We start from the raw sequence: 18,039 nt of genomic DNA on the forward strand, positions 1-18,039 counted from the left end.
TGTCCCCCCAGGGCCAGGTACCTGCAGCCGGGTCCCCTGCACCGCCTGGCTCACCTGAGGTTGCTGTAGGCTCGGGCCACTTTCCCCGAGATGCGGTCGGAGCCGAAGACCACGACACGCAGCGTGGAGACCTTGGCGTCCTCGTCATAGCTGAGGAAGGGCCGTCGGTGGAGGCTGAGGTGCCGCGGGGTGAGCGGGGCCGGCAGCCGCTGGCTCAGGACGTGCTGCGGCAGCGAGTGAGCGCGCCGGGAGCGCGCCGGGACGCGGTGCTTGGCCTGGGGGGTGCACAGGCTCTCGGCCCGGCGCAGGGACAGCGAGAGCGAGCCCGTGTCCGGGCAATCCTTCAGGTCTCTCCTCAAGACCAGCTGGCTTTTGCTCTTGAACAGTTTGTAGATCTTGTTGGTCAGCGTGTGCCTGTATTTGTGGTGGGTCTTCTCTACCTTCAGCTCCGGCCTCCCCACCATGTCCAGGGAGCTCTCGTCGCTGTCCTCTGCGTACCCGCTGTCCATGCAGTCCTTCAGGCTGGAGACGAACGACTTCAGGGACTTTCTGGAGACCACCGTCAGCTCTGAGATGGAGTCCTTGGAGGTGGCGAAGAGGGACACTCGCGAGGGCTTAGATCCCTCCTCCGACAGCGCCGAGTACATAGAGTCTCTGGAAATGGTGCAGATAGGGGAAAGCAGTGAGTCCCGCTCGGGGGAACAGCCGTGGGTTTCCACCTCCTCCTCCTCCTCTTCATCCTCCTCCTCGTTCTCCGAGGCCATGGGCTCAACAACGCTGCACTCTTTGCTGAGGACATCATTGAGGATATCTGAAAGGCAACCGGAGGGAGATCGGGTCTGGTACGGGATCCAGCACAGCCGCTGGAAATGTGATGACCTCAGACAACAACACTACTACAGCATGGCCAATGCTCTCTTTCATCCTACATGGTTTCAAACAAGGAGCTAAAAACCTCCTCCTGAAGGTGTTTAAATTGCCAGAAGGTGCTCAGATGCCATGGCAAAACAAAACGTATTTCTCTCCTTGAGGTCACATTCCATTTGGGTTCTCGAAAGGCAAACACCAGCTGGGGTTTTGCTTCCTTCCTACACAGATTTCACAATGTGCCCGAGTCCAATCCAGGTTTAACCGGAGGGCAGGAGGAAAGCAAGGTATTTTGATAATCAAACCCCAAATCGCCCCACTGGGGGTGACCTCCCGGCAAGGCTAGACTCGCTGCAAAGCCCAAGTCAGAACTCTGGTCCAGCTTGCGGGGGCCAGAGGGCAACGAACACTAAGCCTTCACGGGAACAGAAAAGGTCTTCCAGGAATGGGGAAGCCGGAGAGACCAGCTCAGCATAAGGGGAAGCCGCCGTTTCCCCTGCAAAACTGCTGCGGCCGGGCCAAGAGCACGGCAAAGGCACCCGCTCCTTGGCCATCCCTGCTGTGGGTGGGGGAAGAGCTGTAACATCCGAGGGGTCTGAACCCCACAAAGCCCCAACATCTCAGTGCGGTCAGGCTTTTCCAGCAACAATTATTTCCAGGGCATGAGCAAGATTTATTCCTTGCAGAGGAGCTTTCTACCAACCAAGGTCTCCATCCTCCCAATATCCCCACAGGCACGGGTGCGGTGAATCTCTTCCAGCTTAATGCAAGGCACAACTTTGCCCAGGAGATCAAACCCTGTCTGATTTGTCTCTGGCAACACAACGTGTTTTGGGGCAACCAGTGCCTTCTGCCCACAGCTCGGAGGAGGGCTTTGCTTGGGATCACAGCAGGCATCGTGCCCCAGCTGACACCCATGTCCTCTCCCATCCAGGGGACACGGGTGCCCACTGCGTTCTCTCTCCTGTCACCATGAACAATTTGTTATCAGTTCTTTCAGGCTCTGGCCACAGTTTGTGCCGCACGCCCAGCTGCACATGGCAGTGCCGACGCTGCTCAGCCAGCCCTGCAACGGGGAGCAGAGAGCTACGGTCTCAGTAGGGTGGACAGGGGACCCCCTCCACTTACCAAAGTTATCCTGATCCCAGCTGTAAGTGTAGCAGCGAGCGGCGGGGATGGGGATGGTGTGGAGCTTGCGGGGCTGAGCCTCGCCTGGGAAGAGGGGAGGGAGAGGAGTTAGTTTGCAGGCAACCCCGATACTGCTCCTGACAGCTCTCCTGGCCGGTGGGAGACGCTGCCCACCCCATGCACATGTTTTGGGGCAGCCCAGGTCATGCAGAGCACTGATGCTGCTGTCATTATCCCTGTGAAGTCACACGCAATTGGGACGAGGGGACATTTCACACCTCTAAGAGCCATCAGATATCACTGCTGCCATCGGTTTCTGATTTAATGTTTTCATCTCACCCACAAAGGCTGGAGAATTATTTTATGGTTGCTGTTTTAATGAAAGATGAGAAAATTTCTGGCTCATCACGTGGTTATGAAATAGGACCTGGGTCGGTGGGTTTTTTGTTGTAGTTGTTGTTTGCGCTAGGTTGAAACTTTGCGCAGAAGAGGGTTTCGCACTTCCAAGGGCTGGCTCCCAGCACCCGCAGCGCCGGGGAGCTCGTCACCACTGCAGGGGCTGAGCCAGTAGAAAACCCTGGAGGAAAAAGGGGCACGGGGGGGGGTTCTCACCCGCGATGGCAGGAAACGACGCGGCCCTCGCGATGTCCCGCAGCACGGATTGCAGGTGCTCCCGGGCTGGCACAGGGTCGCTGCTGGCAGCTGCAATCTCCTGTGCGTCGGCAGCACTGGCGTAGATCTCCGAGAGCTCTTCCAGTGTCTTGGACTGGAGGGAGCAGAGCCAAGACGAGAGATTGAGGGGGGTCCCTCCGCAAAGGCAACGTACAGGTCTTTGGGGAAAGTCACTAACTACACCACTGGGCCAATCTCCCTCCCTCCTCTAACTCCTATCCCCTTCAAGTTCCCCCAAAAATTCTGCACAGAAAAAAAAAAAAAGTGTTTGAACAACTTAAGGGGTTTTCTTCACAAGTTTTTGCTCCCCCCAAGCCCCAAAGCCAAGTGTTTCTCTGGTCAAACGAATACTTGTGCTGCATTTCAAATCCAGGGGCTCTTCCTCTCTCCACTTAGGGATGGGGAAAGGAGTAAAAGGGTAAAAGGTGAGTTACCCCCCCCACACTTCACGAAACAGAAGTGTAGACCTCAGGTCTAACCTGAGAAGAGAAGGGAAAGACATGTATTTTTCCTACAAGAGGTGTTATCAAAACATTTTTCTTTTGTCAGTTAAATATTATTTTGGTCAGGAAATCCCCCAGCCAACTGCACGAAACTGCTCCCAATGGCATCATGGCATCACCGAAGTCGAAGCTCTCTGAGCCTACCTTCAGGAGGTGGTGCAGGCTGTCCAGGTCACAGCGGGTTCCGAAGTTGGCCTGGTAGAGGTGCTCGAGGAGCACGACGAGTGTGGCACGCTGCGGGTGCTCGCTGGCGCTCAGCTTCTCAGCGATGGAGAGGAACTCGCTCTGCACCTCGGAGCGGTTGAGCAGCAGCACCGTCCTGGGGACAAGGGGATGGTGGTTAGTCCGGGCAGTCAGGCTTGCGTGCTGGTGGCACACGAAACTCTTGGACAAATTCACTCTAGATGGCAGTGTCCTCTCACATTAGTCACAGCCAGAGGGTCTTGGGATTGTGCCAGGGGTGCCAGACCCACGCTGCAGTGCCAGCCAGCGGCAGGGAGCAGGTAACGGATGAGCATACTCCATCCAGCCCCTCTGCGCATCCCTGGCACCATCTCTCCTGCCACATCTGCAATATCACTAGCCCAATAATTGTTCAACCAGCCCCAGACAGGGCTCCAGCCCAGCAGCCAGTTGTCCAAACTGGACATCCAGCACACGCGATGAAGCAGAGGGGGAAGGTAGAAAGGGGCCCCTAAAACATCTTCCCCCTGCAAGGTGCAGGTCAGAGCATCACTTCTGGGCTTTAAGGAGAAGAGCCACATCCTTCAGCTGCATTTTTGCTCTGGACCACAAAATGAACATCCACAGGCTTTGAATTCCCAAACCTGCAGTCCAGAGAGCATGTAGGCATGTGCTTACGTTCATTGACAAGAGCAGTCCACCTCACTGAGCAAAAATGTCCCTAAATTAAGGATGTGCTCTGGCGTGCTTGGTTCTAGAAAGCTCAGGCAATGGGCGCAAGCTTTCAACAAGCCCAGGGTTCAGCTTGTGTACAGCTTTGTGCCAGGTTTTCAGGGCTTTTTATGCAAATATAGCCGTCGTGCTGTAAGTCATAAGTGGTTGCACTTGCAGCAGTATAAGCGTTGTAGAGCTGGGGAGCTACTGGGAAAGCAACACAGCAGCACCAGCGCAGCTGGGTGGGATACAGGTGCAGATCCAGAGCTGCACGGCATGAGTGGACAAGCCAGGACAGCAGGACACCCCTCCTGCACAGAGTAGAGGCAGCTGTGCAGAAGGACTGTCCCTGGGGCTAGGGCTGGCAGGACGGGCACACACCACCTGGGCTCATTTTCCTATTTACAAATGAGGTGCCCTGGCAGGAGGAAAGGTTCAGCCCTCGAATAAGGTGCAAAGTCTGACCACGCTCAGAGCTGCAAGGCTTTTGTTAATTGTTGCATTGGGATGGACTCGCTTCTGGCCCCCCTCGGGCTGGTGGCTCCCAAACACGCAGATCAAAGAGTCTCCTGGCTGTTCTCCAGCCTGTGCCAAGATCAGCAACTCCCTGCAGAAAAGACTTTGCCTTCCCCAGCTGTTTTCACCCAGATCTGCAACCCTGCAGTAAGCAGGGCTGCAGGATAACCGACATGGGGAGCCCACAGACCCTGACCCACGGCTGTGGAAATGCCACAGCCACTTTCCTTATCCCTTCCCACAGCTCAGCCCAGCTATCCAGCTCTTCTCCCTGGCACCCACCGCTACACCTTTGAGATCTGCGCGCTGCAGCCCCACTGCTGTGCAAGCAGCGTGGGATTTGGGGATGCTACAGAGACGCCAGCAGTGCCTATGGCCACACTTACACGGTGGAGCTCTGGTAGTTCTTCACGGGCAGCCCCTGCTCTGTCCTCACCAGCCTCTGGAAGGAGATCCCTGGGGGAGAGAGCAGAGGACAGGAGACATGGCACCACCGCAGACAGCTCTGCTTCAGGAGCACGTCCTGACCTGGCTGAGCCTCAGCCTGGAGCGGGCATGGCAGCACCAAAAGTCCTTACTGGGGACAAGGCACCATGCAAGGGGACCGGCCCGGGAGCAAGGGAGCCTTGGGACGGAAAGGGTGAAAGCCCAAGGGGATAGGAAGGCAACCAGAGGATGGGAAAGGAGAGCTGCTCCATCCCCAGTCCCTTCTGCCCCACTGCTGATGTGGGGTCCTTTTTGAACTGCATGGGTGATATTTAGCAGCTTCTGCCACTTGCTTAACCCCCCCCGGGCCCTGGATCTCACTTACGGACAGCAGGTCACTGCCACCTTCCCTCCCACAGAGATGGAGCCCAGCCTGGCCCCAACAGAAGCAAGGTTGGTGTGAGCAGCCCACGTCCCTGGATGCCTCCCTGGGACCATCCCTGGGATGCCATTGGGAACCTCAACCAGGCAATGTCTGATGGACCTGGACTGGGTGGCAACAGCAAAGCCCGTGTCACTCCCAAAAGGCAGAAGGACTGGGGTACATCTTGGGAAAGATCTTATGGTGTCAGCAAGATCCACCACCCTTATTACTGCAGGCAGATACATCCCAACCCCAGCTGCTGCTCAGCAGCCGAGAAGCAGCACCCACAGGGGGCCCAGCACCCATGGGCAGCTCACGTTGATCCACACGGGCCCCCCGATTACAGCAGCGTTCACCCCTCTTGCAGAGACATCAGCCCCAGTTTGCAGATAAAAGCTATTGCATTCTTGGCAAATACCGACAGCAGCTTGTTCTCAGTTAATATTTACCCTCATCTCAATAAAAAGCTTTTGCTTCAGCCTCGCAGCAGGTCACGGAGGCCGTGCAACAAGCATATAAGGTCCTGGCCAGCTTACCAGCAGAGGACACGTTTTCATTGTTCTTGGCTCCAGTTTGGGGGAGAGGCCACGCCGAGGGGCAGCACTGGGCTCCCCAACACCTCCCACACGGCATCTTTTGGCAGCGGTGGGGGAATCTCATATGCTTGTAGGAGGGGAAAAGCTTTTGGACCAAAGTCCCCAGCTCACACAGCCCCGGGCACCGGTGATGGTGGTGATGGCACAAGAGCAGGATGTAGCAAACCCCCCCCCCCCAGCACTGGGGCTTTCCCAGCGGTCTGTAAAACACGGCCCTGACCAGTGTTGCAGCAATAAATGACCAGGAAGGAGCTGGGGAAGTCCACGGCTGCAGCAACGTGGGATGAGTGTCCCCGCATCCGTGCTGGCCCTGCAGCTCTGAGCTGGAGGCTGGACGCAGCACAACAGCCCAGCCAGACCTTGCCTGGTGGCCATGGCCATTTATGCTGGTGGAGCCTTGAGCTGGGAGTAAATCAGCCAGTCCAGTGCCAACACTGCAGAGGGTTTTGCGTGTTTTTTAATCTTTTTGTTCCTTTGAAAGCATCTTTCATCCCATCTGCACCTAACAAGCTCCCATCTCTGCAGGACATTGCTGCTGTGATGGAGACCCTGTGTTTCCCGTCCCTGTCAGGGTTCTCCAAAGCAGCTGCCCGGTTTGAGGAAGGGGGGAAGCATCCCCAGCCTCAGCCACAGCCCATGTACCCATCTGAGGCCTCCCAAGTCCCGCTCAGAGCCAGTCTCACTGCCACGGCCCTGCGCAGGATTAAACAAGGGCTGAAATCTGCTCCGTGTGATAACAGCTCTCCATAAGCCACCAAAAGACAGGGAGATTAGGAGAAATGGCCTTTTAGAAATAATTGGAAGAGCTGCTCTGTTGGGAACAACAGGACATCTACGAGGAGCCCTTAATTAAGAGGAGCGGTGCTGCTGCCGAGAGATGTACCCAAAGCCATATCACAAGGCAGTGTCTCGGCTGTAAAGAAAGAGCCGGGGAGTCCCTCAGCCCTGTGGAAATCTCCACGCAAGGGTAGGCTCGAAGGCTCCAGCCACCTTGATGCCGATGAATGGACCCACTGTTATCACCCCAGTTACACCACTGAGCATCTCAAACAAAGCCCCGGGCTGGGCGGGAGCTTTGGCACGTGCTTTGCCATGGAAAAGACCCCTCATGTTGAACAGCAGCCAGGAAATAGTTACAGGTTTTGCTAATCCACACTGGTCCGGAGCTGAGAGTCCCTGGGATGCTCCCACCACCTTGCATGCAAGGCAGCCACCGAAAACACAACCCCACCATCCCACCTGCTCTTCCATAGGAATCTGGTCTCACCCTGTGCTGGACCACCAGGGAAAATCATCCAGAGGATGGAGGGCAGAAGTCCTCGCCTCCTGGAAAAGCTGAGGTGTGGGATACACAAGGTAAATGTGGACACTACGCTCAAGGGATTCACGAAGCAAAGTGGGTTATGAGACAGCAACACCAGGAGAGTCTCGGGAACAAACACGGGGCGGTCGCAGCAGCGGGTTTTTTGGGAAGCAGCGCCAGCAGTGCATGAAAACCCCGTGGTGGGGCAGGAGCACTTACCGGGGGCCTTGAGCTCGTCGCTGATGAAGGTGAGCAGCTCGCGGAAGATGTCGCAGTAGGGCACGGGCCAGGTCAGGAAGCTGTGGTATACACTGGTGGCTTTCAGGAGCAGGTCGGAGCCCGGTGGGAAGTGGGGAGCCTGCGGGGTACGGGGAGACCTGATTAGAAAGGGAGCAAGGACACAGGCCTCGAGCACTGCGTAAAATCTCAGGGGTTTAGGCTGGAAGAGGGAGGAGGAGAAACGGATCGGAGCAGAGGTTCACCCTGTGACACCCCGTCCTCTCCCAAGGAAGGGTCAAAGGATCCCCACTGGGCGCAGCTCCGAGAAAGCTTCATCCGCTCTGCACCTTCCCAACCTCCCGGCTGTGGCTCACGTGCCAAAGCCTATATATAAATTCCTTTTTAACAACCACAGATCCATACAGATGAATCGCATTACAGCCTGTGCTTTTGCAAGATCTGGCAACAATGATTTCCTTGGGATAATGATGCATTGTGCTAATAATAATAATAATAAAAAAAGTATTTCCTGTGAAGGCTCCACTCCTTCTTTTCGTTAGCGTTGCCTATGTATTTTGCACAAGTATAAAGAGTAATGAAAAAAATTTGCCTTCTCTGCACAGAGATATTGTCCGTCTCCCTTTCTGATTAGCCCATCTTTAAATAAAAAGATTAAAACCACTGAAGCTCATTTTTTTTTCATCTCTCAGCTTGTGCAATGGTTGCCTAGTCTTGATCCCTGTAGATTCGTACAGGATCTTTTTTTGGGGATGAATTGATCAAAGCAGACCATGATGTTTCAGATGAAAGCCACCCCAATTTCAGTGACTGTTCTGTGTGACTCCGTGGGGCCCTGGACCTCCCCGGGGGCTGGGATCAAGCTACGTGCAACAGCCTCAGGACTTACATACAGGACCGCATAGTAGAAGAGCAGAGCCAGGGGCGTTACAAGATCATAGTCGCACTTCTCCTGCACCTGTAGGAAACAGCCCGAGGGCAGAAGGATGAGCTGGGCTGTTCACCATAAGCGTTACCCAAAAGCATCCTTGGAGGTGCTGGGAGACTCCCCAGCGCAGCCGCATGCCCAACGCGCACCATCACATCACCGTCCCCAGCAGATTCCGTTGTCTCCAGAGGAAAATAACCCCTAAAGCCCCAGCAACCCACACCGATGGGGCAGGCAGATCAGCACAGACTGCCGCTCTGCCTTTGCCCTTGAGAAGCCGGATTTGGCCAAGCCCCCAGCCCTCCGATACTCCTGATCCTTGCAGAGTTGCATGAAATTCTATGAAAGAGGCTCAAAACAGGCGGTTTGGAGAGGCAAGCAGGCAGCCCAGCCCCTGCAAGCGGCTCGCAAAGCTCAGCAGCACGGTGCAAATCATGGATTTTTGTCCCAGCTTTTGCCAGTGAATAGCCAGCAGAATTATTTCACTGAGGGACTTAGTGATGGCTCAAGGATTCGCTTGCAGACACTCCCCTTGTTCATGAGCACAGCACGACACGAAGTGTAATAAACCCTTACGTAAACCCTAATGTAATAAAATCTTATCTGCAACTAGATCAGTCCCAGCCATTAAAAAAAAAATATATAAATGGATTAAACCAAATCGTGCTAATCTTAACTGGTATCAGCTCTGCAGCCTGGCAGCTAGACAGCTTTTCTTTCCCCAAAAATGAAAGGCAGCATTTACTCCATCACATGAATCCCAGCGCTGAGGATTTAGGAAACACATCACTGTTTCCTGCCACATCAAGGGATTCCTCCAAAGTCTTCCTGGTCACAGCCCGAGCCAACCCCACTTGACCGACGATGCCTCAAGCTCCTCTGGCACATGACGGGACCACGGCAGGCCGATAGGATCAGCCCCACTGCCGTTTTGCCTCCCCGCTCTGCCCGACCCGACTGTCTCCTGCCAGGCTGCTACGTGGTGCAAACCCTGCCCGCGGTCCCCAGTGTCCCAGCTCCACTCCCGGCCCTGCAGGAAGCCCGGCAGAGCCGTGGCAAAGTTCCCATCAAAAACAACAGGAAACCTTCAATTTGCTCTGATTTGGACTAGCAGCTCCCAGTTTACGGCGGGGGAAGGTCTGGCAAAGGCCGGCTCCATCTGGGCAGCCCTACGACCCGGGGCTGCCCCTGCACGGCGCCGAGCAGCGCTTTGGGAAATCAAAACCCTTCCCGGTGAATCTGCAGTACTGCCCAAAGAGCAGATATCGGAGCTGGGTTTTTCCCTTGTAGTTCCCATGTGCTGAAAGCCGGTGGGACACACAGGGTTATTCCCACCAGAGTTTCGGACCCGACCCCAAGCTCCGGTGCTCCAGCGACACCTTACCACAACACAAAATCACCCACTAAGCTTTGCAAAACTCCATTTTGGGCAATCCCTGGAGCTGACACCACCTCAAAGCCCACAGCCCTCCCCGGCAGCCCCTTGACTCACCTCTTTGGCCTTGCCGAGGATCTTCTCCACAAGGATGAGGTAGTTGCCGGCGTCTCGGCTCACCAGCTCCTGCAGGCTCCAGCAGTTCAGGCACAGCCCGGCTGCGGGGGAGACAGAGCCACCATCACTCACAGCCCCGTTCAGGAAGGTTGCAGGAGGGACGAACAACGGGAAGGGGTCAGGACGAAGGTGTTTGCTGCCTGGGTCAGATCACGGTAGAGGAAAAAAACCTCACGCCCTCGTTCTGGACAGATCTAATCTTGCCAAGTGGTGTTTATCTCAGTGGCATCTCTTTGTACCTGACCACCTTTGTGCCCTCGCACTCAGCTGGGTTGGATGCCTCTCCCCCAGGGACATGCCTGTGCGGCCACGTGCCCGCTGCAGAGGCCAGAGGGATGCGCGTGGCATAGGTGGATGCCCACCTTCAGTCTGCCTGAGCATAGAAAACCCACCGGTACGACCCCTTGCCCTGCTGCCCCCAGGCTCAAACACCCCAGATGCCCTATCCCAACTATAAACTCACTCAAACCCTGCAAAATTCAGCTCCCCGTCGGGCACACATCCAACCCCCTGCAGCTGCGTCGCACCTGAGGGAAGATGCTGCATCGCACCTGAGGGAAGATGCTGCATCCCCCCGACCAGCTTCCCCACACCCTGGAGATGCACCATCACATCAGCATCGCGGCAGTCAGAGCTCCTATCACCATCATTGTTAAGCCTGCCCAGCATTTATTCCAGCTTTTAGCACCTTCAAATTTTCATTGAATGTATTAAAACCCCACCAGGAGATTACCCAGATATTGAGAGAGGAGAATTGCCCATGCAAAGGGATGGAAGGTCCCTCACCCCTGGCCTCCACCGCCAGACATCTGCCTCTCGCTGCTGGGACCCGACCAGTGACAATGGCCCAAGGTGTTTCCCAAGGTCGTCACTTTTCTTGGCGGGAGGGCCAACTCCCAGATGGTCTTGGAGGAAATGATCTGCACGAAGGCTGCCGGGCGCCTCCATTCATCCCAGCCCTGCATCCTGGGGGAGGAGGCGGCACTCACCGGGATCTGCAGACCAAGGAGGGAGTTGCAACCTCCTCCTCCTCCAACCTCCTCTTCCTCTTCCCCCCCAGGGACCCAGGCACTGCAGACAGCCCCGTGGAGACAAGTTATAGGGAAATTTCAAGCAAACAGCCTAACAAATATCTGAGAAGGGTCCACATTTCCATCTCCCCATCCTGCATTGCCATGGATTTTATCACCAGGAGTGGAGGCAGTGCAGACATCACACAGCTCAGCCGCAGCCCATGGCACGGTTCAGGGGGTGCTGGCACCGGGGCTCTTCCAAGCTCAGTCCAAAAGCAAGACCAAAAGAAACAGAGCAGCTCTCGCTGCAGGGAAGTGGGGCTAATGATCAGAGAGGAAAAATAAATATAAATCCAGCCGCTCTTCACTCACACGGTCTATTAAGTGGCACAGAAACATAACAAACACCAACCCATGCGTGTCGGCTGTTGCGTTGGAGCGAACAAGGAAGAAACAATGCCGTGAGCTGGCAAGGGGACAGCGGTATTCATCACAAATCTACAGGTCACGCTGTCTGTCCCTCAAACGTTACTCCCAGCTGCAGAGGCTACAAATTTATCAAACATACAGGCACATACGTGCCATAAAAATACCTTTACACGCCTTCTAGGTGTTAAACAGGGTGAATTTAAACCAGGAGAAACGTACGCCGTGGCCCAGCTGGGAGAAGACCGATGCCAAGACAAGCAAAACTAACGCTCAGGTTGCAAAAACAGTCTTCACTTGTCCCCCCCCACAGACAAGCATTTGCTCACCAGGACACACACTATTTCTGTGGCTTTATGCCTAACTTTTAGCTGAACAAAACAGGGCAGGAGCCTTCCCCCACGGGAAAGCCCCCTCGCTGCCATGCAACTTTTCACTTTCAATGAATCAACATTTTCCAGCGGAGAAAGATCCTGCTGGAAAGTTTCCAAGGAGCTCAGACGCACTCGCTGTTAATTACAGTTGTAATTTTTAATTTGCCTCCAGTACTCCCGGCATCATGCTGGGTTTGCCGACACCCAGAGCGCAACCTTAGAGGGTGGTATCTTGTCAGCGAGGGCACAGCCACAGCGACCCGGTAATTCAGCGATGCTCCAGTTTTCCTTTGAGCCACTTTCATAAGTCAGCGCAACGGCACAGAGCCACGGCTTTGCCCAGGAGCACTCCAGCAGATTGCTCAAATAAATCAATATTGTCCCAGAGTGCGGCATCCTCCAGGGAAAGCCCCAGCACCTGTGGCATAGTCAAGAAAGCAACCGGCCCAGCAGAATTGGTCAGAGCTGCTGGGAGCTTTGCTGAGCTCTGCAAGAAGTGGCTGCGCTCACGTGGTGCCTTGAAACAACCCTGCTTTGGCCGGGAGGATTATTTCACCCGAGAGAGCCCGGCCCCGCGGCGGCTGCCCAGGGCAGGATCCGCGAGAGCAGCAGAGCTGAGCTCCGTCGGGGTGCATCGCCAGACGAGGAGAACGCTGCTTCCTGCGCGAGCGTAACCACAAATACAAATAGCCCAGCAAGACGCCGGCTCTTTCCTTCCTCTCACTTCTAGCAAGGGAGGAGGAAATCGCTGCAGCAGCAGCTCGTTGCATTATTCCGTGCTGAATGGGGCAGAGGGAGAGGCGCTGGGGCAAACCCACTGTGAACAGGCTGGGAGGACGGGCAGGTAGCAGGGACAAGGGCAGGGCTCGAGGGAAGTGTCTTACAAATATAATTTAGACCTGAAGTCTTCTGATCCATTTTTGAGTCTCCTACAATAACTGTGAGCTGAAGCACAAGGATGCAGGCAGGTATATTTGAATAACATCGCTATAAGCAGAATTTCTGTTTAACTCATGGGCATGGCAAGGCACTGGGATTACCCTGGGATTAAGCCAAACGGTGCTGGGAGGCAGCAGGCTGCCAGGGTCTGAGCTCCTAAATTTGGCAAAGCAGCACTAATCAAAGACACTCCAAAACAGCTGCGTCCTTGCTAAAAATACTCTCAAGCACAAAATGCAGCTCGGAAATCCTGGACACAATAAACAAAGACCACACGGCAAAGCAAAGTGTCCTGCACCTCCAGGCATCAGTCAGGACAGGGGATCCAGACCTGGGTGGGAATTCCCTTCCCTCCACACACAGTCCAGGTCATGAGCATCCACTTTCCAACCACTGGGAGCAGAGTTAGTCCCTGCAGCCATATCCTCTGTATCCAGACTAAAAACGTTATTTGGGCATGGAGAGTGATGTTACTAATGTGCACAGGTCAGGAACAAAAGCCCCAGGTGACATTAAAAGAAGAAAGGAGCCACACACCTGCAAGCGCCCTCTCCGTCCCTCTGCAGATGTCCTGCCTCCGCCTGGGACACAGCTGGGTGCTGTGGTAGCACCCGGGGACCTTTATGAACTGCAGAGCAGCACTTGGTTTATTCCCAGGCCAGGGAGAGGCTGCAGCCAGGTGAGAAACCAACTCCAGAAAGAGTTTTATTTGCAGCCACTCCTCCGCCGCAGTGCACCCGAGCAGATGCTCCGCTGCTGGTTTGCTGTGATGGTGAATCATGCCACCACTCTGGCTCAGGCCACAAATCACAGCAGTGTTTTACAAGGGGTCAGAGCAGCACAGAGCACAAAGTCCAAACTGGGTGCGTTCCACTGTGCCAGGTATCCTCAAAACCAGCAGTGCCAGACCACGCCGGGCACCCACCCTGTCCCGGGGTGGGCGAGGGTAGGATGTGCAGCGATAGCAAGCAGAAAGCTTGAACCAGGCTTTCTCCTGGACTTTGCACTTGCTTTTTAATTCCCCAAAAAACATTTCTCACTATGAGATGCAAGGGAGACCCCGCATCTGCATGGAGCGTGCAGCTCGAGGATGCCCTGGGATGTCCCCCAAGGCGAGGAGGGCTGCTCCCTGCCATCGCTGCAAGCACTGGAAAGTCCTGTGTTGGTGGGGAAACGCTTCACCTCACTCACCTAAACTCATATCAAGGCAGGGACGGCAGAGGTCAGGCAGGTGCCTCTTGGCTGAGGGAAGTGGGAGATAAAATCACGCACACAAACCACGCAACGCCTTAAAGGAGAGCGGTCCATGCAGGAGCTGCGGGGTGATCGCCAGCCCTGGAGGGGTCAAGATCAGCTTTTAAAGATGGATCTTGTGCAGGCAGCACAAACAAGAACTTCACCTTCCAGCCCCTAAATCCTATGAATTTGTTACAAGAGGCACCAGAGCCCTCCCAGCAGGGCAGCGGGAAGCCCCACAGCTAAAAAAACCTGCTTTACATCCACCTTGCCCTCACGCTCATCCATCCGATTTTGCTCCTCTAAAACAATGACCCAGCGTTATTTATTTTTTCTTTATACATGGAGAATGAATCAGATTTACCTGCCAGCAACACAGGCAGCCCAGAGCACATTGCGGCCCCAGCTGCGGGATGCTGGGACTACGACACACGGAGCCGCAGCAGAAGCAGGACTAAGCTGTGCTTATCCCAGCATCCTACACAGCACTGAGCCCAACATGATGCAGACCCAAAGAAAAATCTCCCTTTGGGAGAGCAAAACCCACAGCAAAGCCTCCGAGCAGGGACCCAGCACTGGGCAGAGGCTGCACCAAGACCCCCGCTCCGGGAGGGAGCTTGGGCGCAACGCACGCTCTGACTTTGATCGCTATCGGCATCGACGAAGATGCCGGCAGCGTGCCGGGAGCCGGGCGGCAGCGGCTCCGTGGGCGGCCTCGGAAGGATGAGGCTTCGCAATTTCTTTTCTGAGAAGTGCACCGAGACGCCCTCCTCCCAGAGCGGCTCCTTCCTGACCTCGGTGGTTGACATTTCCCCTCCGCCGCTCTTCATAGGGGGCAACTGTCAAGTCGGAAAAAAAAGAAATAAAGCAGAAATACCGCATGCCCAAGCTGCCTTCGCCCACGGCGCTCAGGCTGGGCATCAGCTCCCGGTGCCGTCAGAAGTGACACGGTTGGAGGGGTGAAAAGCAGATGCCTCCGTTTCCTCCCTCCCCCAGACCCACTCCCACCATTTCCACTACGCCCTCACCAGAATAATGTGGTTTTCTCCGAGGGACTGCCCAGAGGAAGGGCCGACTCGCAGCAGTTGGTAAGCAGGGGGGTTGGAGGTGCCCGAAGCACAGGAGACAGCAGAGCCCCGCAGTCACAGCATCCTCTTGGGATGCACCCTGCACCGCACAGGAGTCCAACCTGCAGCTCCCATTTCCAAGCAGCTGCTTAGAGCCCCCTGAGCAGGGCACAGCGGCACCTCCCAGGGTTGGAGCCACCCCGGAGCTTCCACCCAGCCTGGGCAGCGATTTCAGCAAGAAAACCCACCACAAGCCTGGAGAAATCAGTTCAAAGGTTACAATTTGCAAGGTTTAGTAACCAGCGCACCTTAATTCTGCACTTAGAGCTGGAAGTATTTCAGACATTGCATTTCGCGTTACTTGGTGACTAAGCTGGAAGATCCCCACACCAGACTTCTGCTCATTCCCCACGAGGGTATTTAGATGACTGCAATCGAGCAGGATCTTAAGCTTCCCTTGGTTAGAGCTGAGCAAACTGAACTCCCTGGGCATCACGTAAGACATATCACTGAAGACTCCTCTCCTTCTCTGGCTCACCAGCGGCCTTCATCCGTCCTTCGTTCATCCTCTCTGCCTCACGTGCAGCCCCGTAGCAAAGACAACGGCTCCTCCCCATCCCTGGGACCTTGCAGGCAGTGGGCTGCCCCACAGCCTCCCAGCAGCTCCCCATCCCCCGCGGTCCTCCAGCCCTTCTCACACCTCTGACTCCCCAGCACAGCATCCCCAGCGCCGCCAGCAGCCAGACCCAAGCCCAGCACTCTCCTTCACCAAAGGCTCCCCGTTTCACTGCTCACCAGCAAGAAATAAAATATTTTTCTTCCTTTAGCACGCTCTGATTTGACTATCACCTCTCTCCAGCAACATGGAGGAAGGCAAACTCCCCGAAGAGGGTCTCCACGAGGAAAAGGAGGTTGGTTTTCCTAGTGCTTTTCTAACAGGCTTTTTTGTGAGTCAGAGACAATTAATTTTAATATGGTTCCTCCAATAAACACTGCAGGAAAGATTTTCTATTTCGACCCCAGAGCTGACCACGGGCTCATCCAGGGAATAAATTTGTGACGGCCAAAGCACTCGCACTTATCCTCTTCGCTGACTTCACAGTCCTCAGCTATTCAGTCACTTACGCAGGGGGAAAACGACGCATCGGAAGTGATTACTCACCCACTCTGGAGCAACCTCCTGTAAAATTATCATGTAAAAATAAAGCATTAAATAATTTAAAAATGAACAAAATTCTAGCAAGGTGTCAGCCCAAAAAGCTGCGACGTGGTACGTGTTATTTTGGTGTACGGAAACGGTAAAAAGGAGGGGAAAGCAAATAAATTGGGAAATAGAAGTGATATAAGAAGTTAAAAACAAGAAAGGAGAAGGCTACTGCACAGTTAAGAACAAGATCAAGGGATTCATTGACTATATGAGGAACAGAGCCCTGCCATAAATAACAGCCTGGGTCTGACACAGAACAGCAATAATTAAACTGTTGCTCTAACACGGGGAAGGCAGAAGAACGCGAAAACATTTTTGCTCTGTTTTTGAAAAGAAACAGGATACCTGTTAAGGGGTGTAGCTATACCTATGCATTATGCTCTGTTTTCCCTAAATCGTGTATGTTACTGCAATAACGAAATACTTCCTACTCCGACTGCAAGGGGTTAGGATGTGGAACAGCAGCTCCTCAAAGCAAAAGTCAGCAGGGCTGGAGAGCCCACATGGAAGAGCACTAAAGGCGCTGGCCAAGCAGCGCTGCCCTGGGGGAGCGGTACCCCCGGGCCGGAGCACAGCAGAGCTATTAACATCACATCCACCGACGACTGCGGAAACGGGGTTTGCCGGTCACGCTGAAAATTTTTGGCAACAGCACAAATGCTGTTGATGAAAGGGAACTTTCTGATGTGTAAAACGTCTGAGATTCTCCCAGGAATGCCAGGTCATTTTGCCAAACCCCACAAAACCCACATGAAGAGGACTGAAAGCCAGCAGGCGGAGAGATGAGGGAAAATCATTAGAAATGAGGAATCACTGGGCAGCACAGCTGCTTCCAACAGAGCCTACCACCACCCGACCCCTGCCCCGTACAGTCTTGTCTTTGCTAATGAGCCAGAAGAATTATGAAATCGTTTTTTAAAGGCTACCCTAACACAAACACCAGTGCTGAGGGGCTGGGATTAAAGAAGGGCAGAGTTTGTGAGTGACACAGGAATTGATTAATTATAATTACAGGAAGAGGTGAGTTATGCGGCGCACAATGAATTCCTTGGCGAGATGGACTCCTTTGGACACGCGCTGTAACGGTGCCAAACGCGAGGTCGCGCTTCCAGGAACCAGGAATGTAGGTCACACTTCAGGGCCCGTTTCCCAGAACGTGGGGAGACCGAAAGGATCCAGGAGTCCTGGTCATAGCTGCGTGAACCAAGACCCAGGGTGACGCTACGGCACAGGGAGCTGGCATCGCTCCAGTGGGCGTGAGGAAATGGGCACGGCGAGAGGGATTACTCCAGTGTTTGGCAGCAGGTAGGATACCACTTGCATCTCCTTCTTGACTTGTAGGTAAACGGAAAAGCAGAGGGGGTTGAAAGAAGAACTGCACAGACAAAAGGAAATCTGGATTGGACAGCCCCCCCCCAAATTAATTTCATTTCTTTCATCTGCAAGAGGATTTAATTGCAGCCTACAAGTGTGAGTATGAGGAAGATAGGTCAAAATTCAAAAATTACTGCTTCTCATTGCTGTTTTGCCCTCACCACTGCCATCCCAAATCCCTTTGCAGCCCTCTGAACGTGGCTCACATCTTTACGGCCACCATGGTATCTGATCTAGATTTAAATAAAGTCGATAACAATACCTCCCCACTTGCTTATGGCAACGCGGCAGAGATTACGCCCATGGGTTTTGAGGACTATATGCGTCAAAGCAAGGCAAGGCTGGCTGATTACA

The 18,039-nt window shown here is 54.4% G+C and overlaps 1 protein-coding gene across 3 annotated transcripts in view; it reads right to left on the reverse strand.

Annotated features, from left to right (window-relative positions):
* Positions 1 to 18,039, reverse strand: part of PIK3R5 (phosphoinositide-3-kinase regulatory subunit 5) — a 62,568-nt gene that overhangs the window by 9,602 nt on the left and 34,927 nt on the right. For all 3 annotated transcript variants that reach the window (XM_075169783.1, XM_075169784.1, XM_075169782.1), the window contains exons 3-10: positions 9,990 to 10,090; positions 8,459 to 8,527; positions 7,552 to 7,690; positions 4,970 to 5,039; positions 3,315 to 3,489; positions 2,608 to 2,761; positions 1,996 to 2,079; positions 55 to 811 (exon numbers count right to left, since the gene is read on the reverse strand). In XM_075169783.1, the coding sequence (XP_075025884.1) occupies positions 55 to 811; positions 1,996 to 2,079; positions 2,608 to 2,761; positions 3,315 to 3,489; positions 4,970 to 5,039; positions 7,552 to 7,690; positions 8,459 to 8,527; positions 9,990 to 10,090 (1,549 nt within the window). The remainder of the gene's footprint in view (positions 1 to 54; positions 812 to 1,995; positions 2,080 to 2,607; positions 2,762 to 3,314; positions 3,490 to 4,969; positions 5,040 to 7,551; positions 7,691 to 8,458; positions 8,528 to 9,989; positions 10,091 to 18,039) is intronic.

Source organism: Calonectris borealis, chromosome 20, assembly GCF_964195595.1.
Source record: "Calonectris borealis chromosome 20, bCalBor7.hap1.2, whole genome shotgun sequence".
Lineage (NCBI taxonomy): Eukaryota > Metazoa > Chordata > Aves > Procellariiformes > Procellariidae > Calonectris > Calonectris borealis.